This window comes from Chaetodon trifascialis, chromosome 2 (genome assembly GCF_039877785.1).
Source record: "Chaetodon trifascialis isolate fChaTrf1 chromosome 2, fChaTrf1.hap1, whole genome shotgun sequence".
Lineage (NCBI taxonomy): Eukaryota > Metazoa > Chordata > Actinopteri > Chaetodontiformes > Chaetodontidae > Chaetodon > Chaetodon trifascialis.
This window is the reverse complement of record NC_092057.1, coordinates 120,001-134,152: the sequence shown is the minus strand read 5'-3', so window position 1 is coordinate 134,152 and position 14,152 is coordinate 120,001. Positions and strand designations below refer to the sequence as shown.

Genomic DNA, 14,152 nt, shown 5'->3' with positions numbered 1-14,152 from the left:
AAAACGTCTCTCAAACTCACAGAAGAACACGGATGTTAACAAAACTTCACCAATCCTATGGACTAAGAGGTGAGTAAATAATAACAAAAAGGGTGAACTATACCTTGTTGTTGTTTTGTCATGCAAACGTGTTGGAAAATGTTTTATTAACTCACTTAAGAAAAATAAAGGTGTTGTTAAATTAAACATTTGCTTCATTTTTTTTAAAGTCATTGTTTCAATAAACAAAAACATTAAGAAGAAATTTATGCAATTTAAACTGCAGAAAAATTATGTAAAATGTTGCTTAAATATAGTCCATAAATAAAAGTTAGAAAAAGTATTTAAAAATTACATTGAAAAGCCTTTGATTTTAGGTGAGATTTCTAAGTAAAACTTACAAAGAGGGAGAGAGTAAAATTCAATGACCGTATTAATAATCATCAGGAAATTATCTGAGGTTTGCTAGTAAAAGAAACTTATATCATCAAGTAAAATTTACTTGATTGCCCTCGTTGAATTTACTTACAATTTCTAAGTGCAAAAACTTTCCTAGGTTTTCTCAAGTAAATTTCACTTTAAATTTTTTTCAGTGTGGAAACTCTGCTTACACATTATACAACAAAAGAAATGCTACAACTCTGCAGTGTTAGTCTCTCGGTTAATCACTGTTTTCAGTGCATTGTGTTTGTGTTAAGGGTTTTTTTGTATTAACTCAGATTTAAAGGGCTCAGCATCTGAAGGCTGCCTTTATATTGAAATGGAAATAGGTCAGTGTGTATGAACTGCAACTACTTCTCTCTCTTCATTCATTTCCTGTTATATTTTCAGGCCTGTTTATCTAATGAAGACATGAAAAAAACATATTGAATATCCCTGACACAACCACGTTGAGTTGTTTTTGTGGTCTACTAATATTTCACTTTTATAAGTTGAAGATCAATAACTAACTTCTGCTTCTTCACGTCCACCCTCCACTGAGTGCCATTAAATAAGATGAAGATGCTGTTGTTGGCTTGGAGGTTTCTGGTGGTGGCTGTTGTTACCTCGAACTTCCTCCAGGCTTCTTCAATGTTTCTGACCCACTCTGCCACAGACATCTTTTACATCCACTTGTCTGTTTTCTCTTTACTTTCAGATATTTTCATCAGTTTTTCCTCTTCTCCATTATCCTTTCTTCCCTTTTCTGCTTCTCCTAGTTACCCTGCTTGTTTTTTCCTCTCTGTCTCATCACTCTATCACCATTTTCTTTCCCAGTAGACTTCTGCCAGGCCTCCATTTTATCTCCCCTTTAGCTACTCAACCATTTTCCCAGTAGGCCATTGTTTCATCTCCTTTTCTCTGTTCTCCTCTCCTTCCTCTTGACTTTGTTCTCCCAACTCTTCCTCTCCTCTAGCCGTTGACTAACAACAACCCATGGATGCTGCTCTACTTCATCTCCTTCCTCCTGATTGTCAGCTTCTTCGTCCTCAACATGTTCGTGGGCGTAGTGGTGGAGAATTTCCACAAGTGCCGCCAGCACCAGGAGGTGGAGGAGGCCAGGAGGCGAGAGGAGAAACGCCAGCGTCGCATGGAGAAGAAGAGGAGAAGTAAGACCCAGGGGAGAAAAGCAAAAAGGGAGGACTAGAGGCTTTGAAGAAGAGGAGGATTAGGAAGAAAAATGGAATGTAAAGTTGGGAAAGGAGGAAGCAAAGAGGAGGTGAAAAGGAGAATGGATGGAAGGAGTCAAGGGAAATAAGTATAGATGGGAGGGAGGGAGGGAGGTGGGCAAATATGCACTCAGGTGTTGAAGAGGAGAGCAAATAAGGAGTGGAGGGATGAATGTTCGATGGAGAGATGCAACCCTCGTGGAAAAGAGGAATAGCCTCATGAGAATGGAGGGAATTGATGAATCAAGAGCAGAAGAGGCACGAAGAGGAAAACAGGAAAAGAATAAAATACAATATACAAATATATTAACAACAATTTCTGCTCTCATCCAGCAGTAAAACAAGAAGTCATCCTTGACTCAAAGCTTTGGAAAGACACTGCAATCCAAATGGCAAATGTCCAAGACTTTTAATTTGATGTTTTATATTACACATGCTCAAAGATTTGACTCTTACTGAGTCATTATTTCAATTCATTTCAAACTACTTAGCCTCCCGCTCCATTTATCAAACTTTCTCCTTACATTGTCTTAGTTTTATCTACTGCTCTGCTGTTTCTTCATCTGCTTTGTCCCTCCTTTTTCATCTCTTTCGGTCTAAATGAATCGTTCTTTTTCTGCTTCTCCTCCACCCTTATTATTATTATTTAAATCAAATATCGGTTTCTCTTTTCCATATCTAATTTTCATTTGCCCTTTTCCTTTGTGTTCTTCATTTCCTCCCCTTGTTTTGTTCATTTTTCCTCTTATTCCTGTCTTTTTGTGTTTCCTCTGATTCTTTGCTTTCACTTCCCCATTCATCTCCCCCTACTCCTGTTTTTCCATCTCTCTGTGCTTTCATAAACATTTTTTCTCTCCATCCTTCCTTCCCTTGTTTTCCTTTTTCCCTTCCTCTGTCTCTTTCTTCTTTGCCTTCTCTCTCTCCAGAGGCCCAGAAGCTGCCCTACTATGCGTCATATGGTCCAGCCCGACTGGCTATCCACACTCTGTGCACCAGCCACTACCTGGACCTGGTCATCACCTTCATCATCTGTATCAATGTCATCACCATGTCTCTGGAACACTACAGCCAGCCACAGGTGACCACGCTTCTCGATGGGGATGGGGGGGATGGTCGGGGCGTGGGTATTAGAGTGAGACAGATACAGCAGACTTGTTCAAGGGCTTCTGAGTAGGTGGTGATGCACCATCTGGGCAGAGTTTTTTTTTTTAAGTGGGCACTCCCAGAGGCAGTCTGCCAACCTGCTGCTCTGAATCAGCAGCAAAAACAGCCAACAACCCAAACATTCATCCACGTGCTGGAATACAAACAGTCTGGCAGATTGGAGTATTAGTCATGTAAAAATCTTTCTCAGAAAAAGAAGTTTGAGATGAAAAAAAGAAAGAAAGCAGGCTTGTAGTTTGACAGCAGTCAAACACACAGCTACATCCTGATTCTGATGCTTTTTGCTGTCCTCACTGGAAAATGCGTCTTAAGTTCTGCATGAGCCCACATCTTAGCAACTGTGCCACCAGATACAGTATGATAAATCATACAGTGATTAAGTGTAGATGACATCCCCTACTACCTCCAGAACATTGAAATAAAATTAGAACTTATTTCATGTATAATTATTAATTCTCTGCAGGAAGAACTAGAAGAATCCACTTCAGAAAACAAAAGGTGGAGGAGAAACTCTTTTTTTAAAGAATGATAATGTGCTCATTGTTTCTCCTCAAAATTTTCTGCTGGGCCTCAGTGTCAAACTGAACTTCGCTGATCTTTAACAACATTATGCTTGAGCTGGAGGTGGAACATATTAGCGGTGGCAAGCTGCATGCAGACAACTTACACAGCTCATTATTTTCAGCTATCTTTACCTGTTTAAGCCAGCTTTTATCAATGCTGACACTTTAGCAACTATTTGAGCTACCGGTGATGTTCAAAGCTGCCGCCCACATGTCAGGCTACAGTCAAAGACTGCAGGTTTTATTAGCGATGTAACACTGGACTGAAGCCCAATGAAAACAGCATAGTAAGATAACTAGCTAAAACACTGCTGTTGTTAAAAGTTTGCTCTAATGTGTCTCAGGGCTCTAAGAAACTATTAGATACATACTATAGACTCATTTTTTCTGCTTTGAAAGAATTCTACACCTGCAGTAATCCAAAAAGAAAACAGTCTACAGTCTACTTTGTTTAGCTAAAGTATGTTCAGCTAATTAAAGAAATAGTTCAACATTATTACAACTTATTCTTGTCAATGTTAGATTACAACATTGGTGTGGCTCCCATGTCTGCACTAATGACAAAGCTACAGCCAGCAGCCAGTTTGTTTAGCTTAGCATGAAGACAGAAAACAGTTAGCTTAGCTCTTTTTGAGGTAAAATATTCTACTTGCTAGCACCCTTAAAGCTCAGTAATTAACACATATCTCACTTTAATTTGTATAAAAACAAAATAAAGGCATTTTGGATTGGCTGCAGGCTGTAGAAGGGACTGAAGAACATCAGCAGACCATGTGTAAACTCTTCAGATGGATGCACATGCCGGTTGTGTTTGTTAGATTACCACATAGCTTTTGTCCTTTCTTGATTGGGCTGCAATGATAATCAGGTTTGATGTGCATTTTGGGTCTCACAATCATTGATACCAGTGTGGTGAAAAAAAAAGTTCTCTCTTCCTCCCCAGAGTCTGACATAATGTAGTTGTCCATCTCAATTAAGCTCTGTTCTATTAAAAGAGATTCATTGGCAAATACTTTTCTCACATTGACAGAGCAGATTCACCGAACAACATGGCTCGTCCCTACTTATGTTATCTTCTCTCCTCATCTCTTGACATACAAATGCTCTTTAATACAGTGGACTGTGGACAAAAAAGGGATTCTGCTCCAAAATGTGGTAAAACAAAGGATAGTTCATTAAGAGCAGAGATGGAGACAGAGAAAATTCACCGTCTATCATTCCTGCTTTCTTATCTCTGTCCCCTGTTCTTCCTCAGTCTCTGGAGACTACACTCAAGTACTGCAACTACTTCTTCACCTCCACCTTCGTGATTGAAGCCTCTCTGAAGCTGGTGGCCTTCGGCTTTAGACGCTTCTTCAAGGACAGGTACAAAGAGAAGACTCCCAGCTGTACTGAGACTGTATGTACTTGTATTGAAGAGGTTTATGGAACTTCTAATACCTTTGCTAGCACAATCCTTGCACACTTAACCCACCACTTATTATCTATATACTTTAATCTTAAATGTACTATGTTACAACTGTCTTCTACTTTATGGACATGAGCTCTGAGAATTGACAGACAAAACAAAATCACATTTTCAAGGAGAGTCAAACTTAAATCCTTCAGCGTCTCTAACGATGAATCTCGAGACAGTCAGAGTGGAACTACTGCTCCATCAACCCTATCACCTGGAAATTATGTTTGTCTGATCATTTGTATTGCAGATTATGCAACACAAACAATTTTCTGATACTCATCCTTAGTCCATGAATTTAGGCAACCGAAGAACTTCAATATATGCAAAGATCATGGTTTCGGTTAACAGTGTTGACTTGTCATGTTTTGGCATTCACTGCTGAGAGTGTTCAATCATAACCATAAGAGGACAGCAAATATTGCATTGTGAAACTGGATGATGTGTGAACACAAATGAAAAGCATTGCCAGTGAACATATTGCAGGTGCATTTGGCATCAACATTTTGTAACTTTCCTCATGTTGACAGAAAATATACTCCTTGTAACATTTCTGTAAAAAGGTATTGGGTGTTCAAATTAGTCGTGTATAAACCTAATTATTAGGAGACAGGGTTGGTTCTTCAGATGGATGGATAATGAAAGTGATTTGTTTATGAACGCACTGTGATCTCTGATAACGCGAAAGATTGTTAAAGCGTGATGAAAGGGAATGATTACATCAAGGTTTTGAAATATCTGATTTTCTCTCTGCACGTTACAGTGCTCCTCAACAAAGTGGTGATCACTTAGCTGAGCTGACTGAGCTGCATGTAGTACCACTGAAAAAGAAAAGAGGAAGAATCAGAGGGACAACGTATTTGTCACACACAATATTTGTCTTTATTTGTCACACAACATACATGCGACACGCCATGCAATTGGTGAAATTTGTCCTCCGTGTTTAACCCATCCTGGTCGTCCTTCCTCAGTGGCAGACCAGACCGCCGCCCGGGGACTCAGTTTCCTTTTTCACCATTGGTCAGGTGGTGATGTTCTTGCACGTTTTTAGTGGGGTTTTTAAGGAGGAAACCCCAGGTGAACACAGGGAGAACATGCAAACTCCACACAGAAAGGCCCCTGTCCTCGAGCAGCAGGCACCGATGGAATGGTGGAGGACATGCGCCCGGTGGGAATCAAACCCGGGACCTTCTAGCTGTGAGGCCACAGTTTTTCCACCGTTCCACCTTGCCTCCAATAATTAAATATTAAAAATAACACCTATAAATGCTGGTTTTCCTGTGTTTTAGACTAAGTAAATGTCTCACATTCAGGCTGTACAGGTGCAGAACTGCTTGAATTTTAATAGATTTCAATATCTACTCCCAACCCCGTGATAATGCAATAAGTTGGTCCTCTCCCTGCCATGTGCACAGGCTTATGGAGCAGCTGTGATGGTGTTGGTGAATATTGGTTGAGATACCGTACTATGTAGATTTTATTATTGCAGCTTCCGATCCATTTTTAGAATTGTGGGCGTGCTGGAGGAAATTGCTAGTGGTTATTTCTGCCCCCGTCCTTTGCAAAATATATCTTCCGAGCTAGCTTAATGCTCTTTGCCTGTCTCACTGTTTCTGTCTCTCTGTCCCTTCCTCAGAAAGAGTTTCAGTCATGTTATTCCCTCTGTCTTTCACTGTAATTTCTACCTTTCCCTCTTTATCCCTTTGTGTTTTTGTGCCATCACACTTGTATGGTTTTGGAAAACCCTGGTTTTATTAGGCAACCCCGTTTTGTGTATGTTTACAGCCTGTGAGCCAGTTGTGTGCCAGTTCTGCTGCTCTGATACTGAGATATTATCTAGGACGAGACATATTAACTGTGGAGGAACATACCGCGGGCTGCAATTTTGCACTGAACTGAGTGAGAAATGAAAGAAACTTCATTAGATTAAAAAACTAAAAATGACAGACATGTATTTAAGGAAGTATAACTGCCTTCCTTGCCAGGAGGTTCCATTGCAGTATGGCTTAAATGAGGGTTTGACCAAGGGTAGTTTTGACAGTTGACAGGTCTTCCTCACTTTCCTTTCTCTATCTCACAAAGTATAGCCTTGGGTCAGGTGAAATCTGTGTTGTACTTTAAAAAGTTGTTTATGTGGGCTGCTCGGCCTAGAATTGCAATAACTGCAATATACAGTCGACAAGACCAGTAATAAGAGTATGGTGTGCTGTGCACAGTTCTGCAGATGCTGCAGCCTGGTCAAATACATCGAGTGGGTCCCTCTCTATCATAATGTAGTACTCACTCAGCTGAATTAATGAAATTAGTAGTATTTAGTGCATATTTACAGAAAATGACACAATATTTTAAAAAGTAGTGATACTCAGAAAATAAACTGGTATTAAAAAAGTGCAGAAGAGTATATTGACACAAATATTGGCTGTGATAATGAACCCTACAGACAGTGAGGTGCAGACCAGTGTGAGCTTTTAAACAAGTCCATGAAGATTGAAACACGTGCTGTATCTCATCAAAAAACACAATCACTGTATTCATAAAAAAGCTGCATCCGATGCCGATTAGACCAAGATCACATCCAAGCATTTCAACATGCGGCTTGTTGCTCAGCCCTGAAATGGCAGGAGACAATCAGGAAATAATGTTTCTGCAGCTGTAAGGTCTGCACAGTACTGAAGCTGTTCTTCTAGTATTAACATAAATATTCATGACAGGAGCAGGCCTTTAGGAAATGGTGGTCTATTACCCAAGTTAGGAGAAACATGCAAATTAAGCATAAAGTTGATGCAGAAGATTAATATTCATTGGAAAATTAACATAACACAGATGCTGATGTGTGCAGCCACGAAGTCCTGAGCCATGTACTGCCACTTTGTGTGTGTGTGTGTGTGTGTGTGTGTGTGTGTGTGTGTGTGTGTGTGTGTGTGTGTGTGTGTGTGTGTGTGTGTGTGTGTGTGTGTGTGTGTGTGTGTGTGTGTGTGTGTGTGTGTGTGCGTGTGTGTGTGTGTGTGTGTGTGTTTAGGTGGAACCAGTTGGACCTGGCCATTGTGCTGCTGTCAGTGATGGGCATCACCCTGGAGGAGATTGAGATCAACGCTTCCCTCCCCATCAATCCCACCATCATCAGGATCATGAGGGTTCTCAGGATAGCACGAGGTACACACACACACACACACACACACACACACACACACACACAGACAAATTCTTAAATGCAAACATGGTATTCATGTTCATTCATTGATTTATATTAGTCACCTTCTTCTCTATTTTTCATATCTTAAAGCTGTTGTGTGTGCATGCACAACACCACTTTTATGTTCACCACTTATTAGGATACATTAACAATATAATTAATTCACAACTAATTTAACTGACTTACAACATGTTAAATAAACATACTGCTCTCTTTTACTGACTGATTCCAGTTGCTTCCACTGTGCCATTTTTCAGTCAGTGTTAAGCTGCTGAAACTCAGCACTTCCTGCACAAATAATTTGCATCAAAAGAGTTGCAGCAGTCAGTAAACTCAATCTCTGCCTTTGCTGTAAACATTTAACGGGAAACATTAGCCGGAAGTATTGAGCTTCACAGTGAATGAAAAAGTGGCAAAGTAGAATCACTTACAGGTAGTTAGAGAGAACATTATTTCTTTTTTCTACGCCCAAGCTGCTGTTCATGGACTTACTGCTGTGAAAATGTATGCTAACACGAAGAATTTTTGGCTAAATAAAACTTCAACAAAACTCATGGTGGATTTATGATGGAGGCGAGGCTCGTTGCAACTCAAGCATTAAAAAAAAGTTTTCCTCTCACACCTCATTTACAGTCCCATTGTTGTCTTAATTCTCCCTGAATAAAGGTAAAATTGATGTTCCACTTCTATCTGTCAGTCTCTCTCCTCTTTAATATGACTCTGATTCAGCACCTTTGTTCTTATTATTAGGAGGAAATTATAGGACTAGCTATCAGGGCTGCAGCAATTCCTCTTAACTTCACACTGCAGAGGATAAAGGCTAATTACATCAATCTCTCTTAAGCCTCGCCCTCTTACCATCGCCCTCTGCCCTCCATAATACTGCCCAGGGACTGCTGAGTGGACCCATGGGTAATATGCTGATTAAACAGCAGACAGTGATAATTAACAAGCAAGTGAGGTATTTGATGATGAGTGTGAGGGCTGCTGGTGACTTATAGTCTTTCCTCTCCTCTCATAACATTTTTACCGCTCTGCCTGAATATTAACTAACTTGTGTGACTGTGGGAAAGAATGTCAACGCGGCTCTCAATCATCTACTTCTTTCATGGGGCTAAATTTTGAAATCACACCCAACAGAAGGAGAGATTCAACACTGGGTGAATGGTTTTAACATAATAAGCAGTTCCATGCACTGTATTTCTCTACGGCAAGGCAAGGAGCATTGTCAACTGTATGATAATGTGGGTTTAAAGGTTACGTAGCGTTAGACGGCGGTATGATATCAATTATTCATCATCTTCAAACCTTTTTCTCTTGTAAAAGCGTACCTTTTGAAAATACAAACAGTGAAAGCATAAAGCTACTGTGATGCTAAGGTTAATCTCTACACTGCAATACAAAAACAATGCTGCTTCTTTACATCCTTGTCTTATGAATAAATCACCAACAGGTTGTTTGCTAGCCATAGCTGATAAAATCTACAAATGGTAGCAATAGGCATCATTTCAACCAGCAAAATCAATCATGGTTGGCAGCAAATAGGAAGTCTGCTATTGTTTAAGTCTGTGTAAAATCAAAGACCCATAGATTCAACAACTACTGCAAATTTCAGTATCTGCAGTATTGCATATAAATCTGCCCTGCTACAATGGAATATAAGCGAGGCGCAAGTGGGTATTTAACCTTAAGAGGTTATTGGCCCTCGGCCCTACGCAGACCGCTGCTACTGCCCCGGCCGCTGCTTGCGCTTCACCTGCCTTTCCCGAGGACTCCTGGTTCCAGCTTGGGGCCAAACCCAAGGCCCCAGTCAGCTCCACTCCTTCGCACCCGGACACCTGGGTGGTTGTCGGCGAAAACAAAAGGAGGGAGAGGCTGTCACTTCGCACTCCTACAACCTGTGACATCCAGCTACAAAATTGCTATGACATCCTGGACTCACACAAATTTCCTCTGCTGGCTGGGAACCTGGGGCCTTCTTCTTCTTCTTCCTCTTCTTCACCTCCCAGAATTTTAAATGAATGCAGCAGATCTCCACCGCTCCCAGTTGTCCCGGACATCAGACCCGGGCGAACCACCCGCCCCACACCTCACCGTGCACGGCCGAATTTTACCCCGGCTCCCTCATCTGCTCCCATACCGGGTGCACAGTCTCATCCTCCGCCGCAAACTATGTCTCCTGTCACCTTGGTTATCGGCGACTCGTTTATGAGGCACATCAGGAAACGATCGGCTGAGACATTGTTTTTTCCTGGTATTAAAGTGGCTGACATCCAGGCAAAAATTCCCAGCCTCCTGGCGAAGTATCCCAGCACCAGGAATGTTGTTATCCATGATGGCTACAACGACGTCTCCAACCAGACTTCTGAAATTTTAAAACGTGATTTTTAGCAGGCTCCTTTGCGCGCTGAAAGACTGTGGAAAGCGTGTTTTCATTTCCGGACCTCTGCCCCCACTGGGCCAACGCATCGGCCGTTTCAGCAGGATCCTTAGCCTTCACACATGGCTCCAGTCTGCCAGTGCAGCACACAGGATGGTTTTTATTGACAATTTTAACCTCTTTTGGAATCGTTCTTCCTTTTACTGGAGAGATGATATCCATCCCAGCAGGCTGGGTTCACGTATATTAACGGACAACATATTTTACTCGTTTCAAATGCTCCGACAGTTTGACTGTGGCCTGCCACCTCCTCAATGACCAGGTGTGCTCATCACAGGTCATTACCGGTCACCAACCACCGTCCGACCTCCTCTCCGCACCACTGTTGTCATCCCAATCAGGTACTGTCTCACCAGCTCCCCCTTGTGCTCAGGTGGTTTCAAGACCAATACAAGTTCCTCCACTCAGTGCTTCTCTGAAGTCCGAATTTGTTCCTTGCCATCCCTTACTCCTTTAGATTTTAAGAATAGGAGAGGGCTGGGTTTAATTCACTTAAATATTAGGAGCATTACTCAGCATGAGAAGCTGGATCAGCTGAAAATTTTAATAACTCATACAAATCCTGATATTGTGATTTTATCTGAAACTTGGAAGATGCATTGTAAGTGATCCTGAGGTGGCCTTGGATGATTATAACCTATTCAGAATAGACAGAAATACCAGAGGAGGAGGTGTGGCCATTTATTCAAGATCTCGTTTTACTTGTACTGTCTGAAAGCAGTCTCAGTTCACAAATCTTTTGAGCTCTTGGCACTGAAAGTGTCTATGCACAAAATAATTCTATTGTTGTGGTTGGTATATACAAACCACCTACTGCTCCCTCTTCTGCTATTAATGAGATAGCTGACCTTTTGGCAACTTTTAAAGATTCAGAGCTGATTGTACTCGGCGATTTTAACTTACATTGGTTGAGCTCTGCCTCTGAGCACTTAAAAGAAGTCTGTGACAACATTCATTTCTCACAGTTAATTACTGACCCTACCAGGCCAAACTTAAAGGACTCCTCTAAGTCTTCTCTTCTGGACTTAATTTTAACAAACAGAAAAGAAAAAATTACTGACTCAGGAGTTTTTGAACTTGCCATTAGTGACCACTGTCCAGTAGCCTGCATCAGGAATACCAGAATAAGAAAACAATGTCCTCGTATGGTATCCAGAAGAAACTTCAAACATTTTGATGAAGTAATGTTCCTGAATGATCTTCTGACAAGTGATATTCATGACACTGCCAAAATGTCAGATGTTGATCAAGCTCTAGACCACTTCTGTAAATCATTCAACTTAATAGTTAATAAGCATGCACCCTTTAAAAAATATAGAATACAGGATAGGTCAAGCCCCTGGTTTTCATCAGAAATTTCCTCTCTGATTAAGGAGAGAAATAAAGCCTGGGCCCTGGCCAGGTGTACTGGGGACTCTGGTCACTTACTTTCTTTTAGACAGCTGAGAAATAAATGTACTTCTGTAATAAGAAAGGCTAAATCTGTTTATTATTTAAATCTAATTCCAAAATCTTATTCTAATCCTGCGAATTTCTGGAAGGCAGTAAAATCTTTTAACCGTAAGTCTTCTGTCTCATTCCCTCCTCTCACCACAGCACAGGGGTATTCTATATCAGACCACAGGGAGATTTGTGTTGCTTTTAATGATCATTTTGCATATGCTGGTAAATTGTTCGACAACTTTTATACAGGACCACCACTCTCTACTATTGATCCCACCGCCCATATTACGCCTTGCTTTTCACTGCAGCCTTTTTCTATCGATGAAGTAGCTAACGCACTTCTTTCCTTGGATTCCAAGACATCTGTGGGAGAGGATAAACTTGACCCCTTCTTTCTAAAAGTTGCTGCTCCAATTTTTGTCAACTATATTACATACATTTTTAACCTTTCATTTTTGCATGCATCAATCAGGATTTATGGAAAGACATAGCAATATTACTGCAGCCACCTTTGTTTTAAATGACACTATTACAGCCTTAGATAGGAAAAAACACTGTGCAGCTCTTTTTATTGATCTTTCAAAAGCATTTGATACAGTGGATCATGTACTGCTCTTAAAAATACTTCGCAGTCTCAGGTTTGATGACTTGGCTTTTAAATGGTTTCAGAGCTACCTTAGCGACAGACAGCAGCGTGTGTGTGTATTGGGGATAGTAAATCTGAATTTGTGCAGTTAGCAAAACGTGTCCCACAAGGCTCCATCCTGGGGCCTCTTTTGTTCTCGCTTTATATCAATGATATTACCTCAGTTGTCATTGGGAGTAATATTCATTTATATGCAGATAACACCATATTGTACTGCATTGCAAATGATGCACACTCCGCCTTAAAATCCCTCCAAAAATGTTTTTCTGATGTTCAAGTTGCACTCAATAATCATGAACTGGTTCTCAATGCAGACAAAACAAAATTTATGTTGTTCTCCAGATCACAAAATATAACTCCTGACAGCTTCATCATCTCTACCAGGAATGGTGTAAATATTGAAAGGGTGACAGAGTATAAGTACTCTGGTATTTGGATTGATGAAAAGTTAACCTTTAAGTGTCATGTTTCCAAGCTTGTGTCTTCCTTGGTTTCTTTTATAGAAACAGACCCTCCTTTCCGCTGCATTGTAGAAAGATGCTTGTTGAGGCAACTTTTTTATCGGTTTTAGATTATGGTGATATTTTATACATGCATGCCTCTGCTGCCACTCTGAAGCCCCTGGACTCTGTTTATCACTCGGCCTTGAGATTCATCACTGGAGATAGTTATGACACCCATCACTGTGACCTGTATACTAAGGTTGGGTGGCCCTCTCTCAGTGTAAGACAGGAAAGACACCGGGTTTTATTTATTTATAAAGCTCTTATGGGTTTTTTTACCTTCTTACATTAGTTCTATGCTCTCTTTTAATGTGGGTTCTTATCATACTCGGCCCAGTGATTGGATCATACTGCAGGTGCCAGCTGTTTTTACTGAACTTGGAAAGTCCAGTTTTTCATATTGCGCACCTGCAACATGGAACAACATGCAGAGCCATTTAAAGCTTTCCTCATTTTTATCCATAGGGCAATTTAAATCCTTAGTTAATTCATACTTTGCTTCTAGGTGCTCCTGTTTTACTTGATTAATTTTTTGCATTTTTACTGTTTTTACTCATCATTGTTGCTTTTATTTATCTTATTTATTTTAAATGGGTCCTTCTTCTATGGCTTTTATTGCTTTTTTATGTCATTGGCTTTTTCCATGTCTAAGTGCTTTTGTTTTTATTGTTTTACACGGCTACATTGTAAATGAGGTCTCTACCTCAATGTATTTTCTGAGTTAAAATAAAGGTTGAATGAATGAATGAATGAATGAATATTGCCACAGTGGCTGGAAAACGAGAAGTGTCACCTTAAGAGACTCTAATGGAGCTCTGTGATCTGGAACGACGGTGCTGTCAATCGATTAAAAGATTTAATCACGATTAATCTCATGAATGTCATAGTTAACTTGAGATTAATCGAAAATTAATCGCACATTTTCATCTATTCTGAATGTCCCTTGAATTATCATTTTAATGCTCTTATCAACATGGAAAAGTGGATAGGCTTGCTTTGTGCAAGTGTTTTTTATTGAAAACAACGTGTACTGTTTTATTTCACACTAACATTCTCAGCAGTCGTTCACAGTTGAAGCAAAATCTTACACAATTAAACACTGTCAATAAACAGATG

General features: G+C 40.4%; 1 protein-coding gene across 1 annotated transcript in view; it reads left to right on the top strand.

The window, feature by feature from the left end:
* LOC139338871 (voltage-dependent T-type calcium channel subunit alpha-1I) overlaps positions 1-14,152 on the top strand; it is a 256,645-nt gene that overhangs the window by 207,144 nt on the left and 35,349 nt on the right. Inside the window, exons 26-29 of the mRNA XM_070974174.1 lie at positions 1,376-1,568; positions 2,555-2,706; positions 4,611-4,720; positions 7,831-7,964. Coding sequence (XP_070830275.1) covers positions 1,376-1,568; positions 2,555-2,706; positions 4,611-4,720; positions 7,831-7,964 — 589 coding nt within the window. The remainder of the gene's footprint in view (positions 1-1,375; positions 1,569-2,554; positions 2,707-4,610; positions 4,721-7,830; positions 7,965-14,152) is intronic.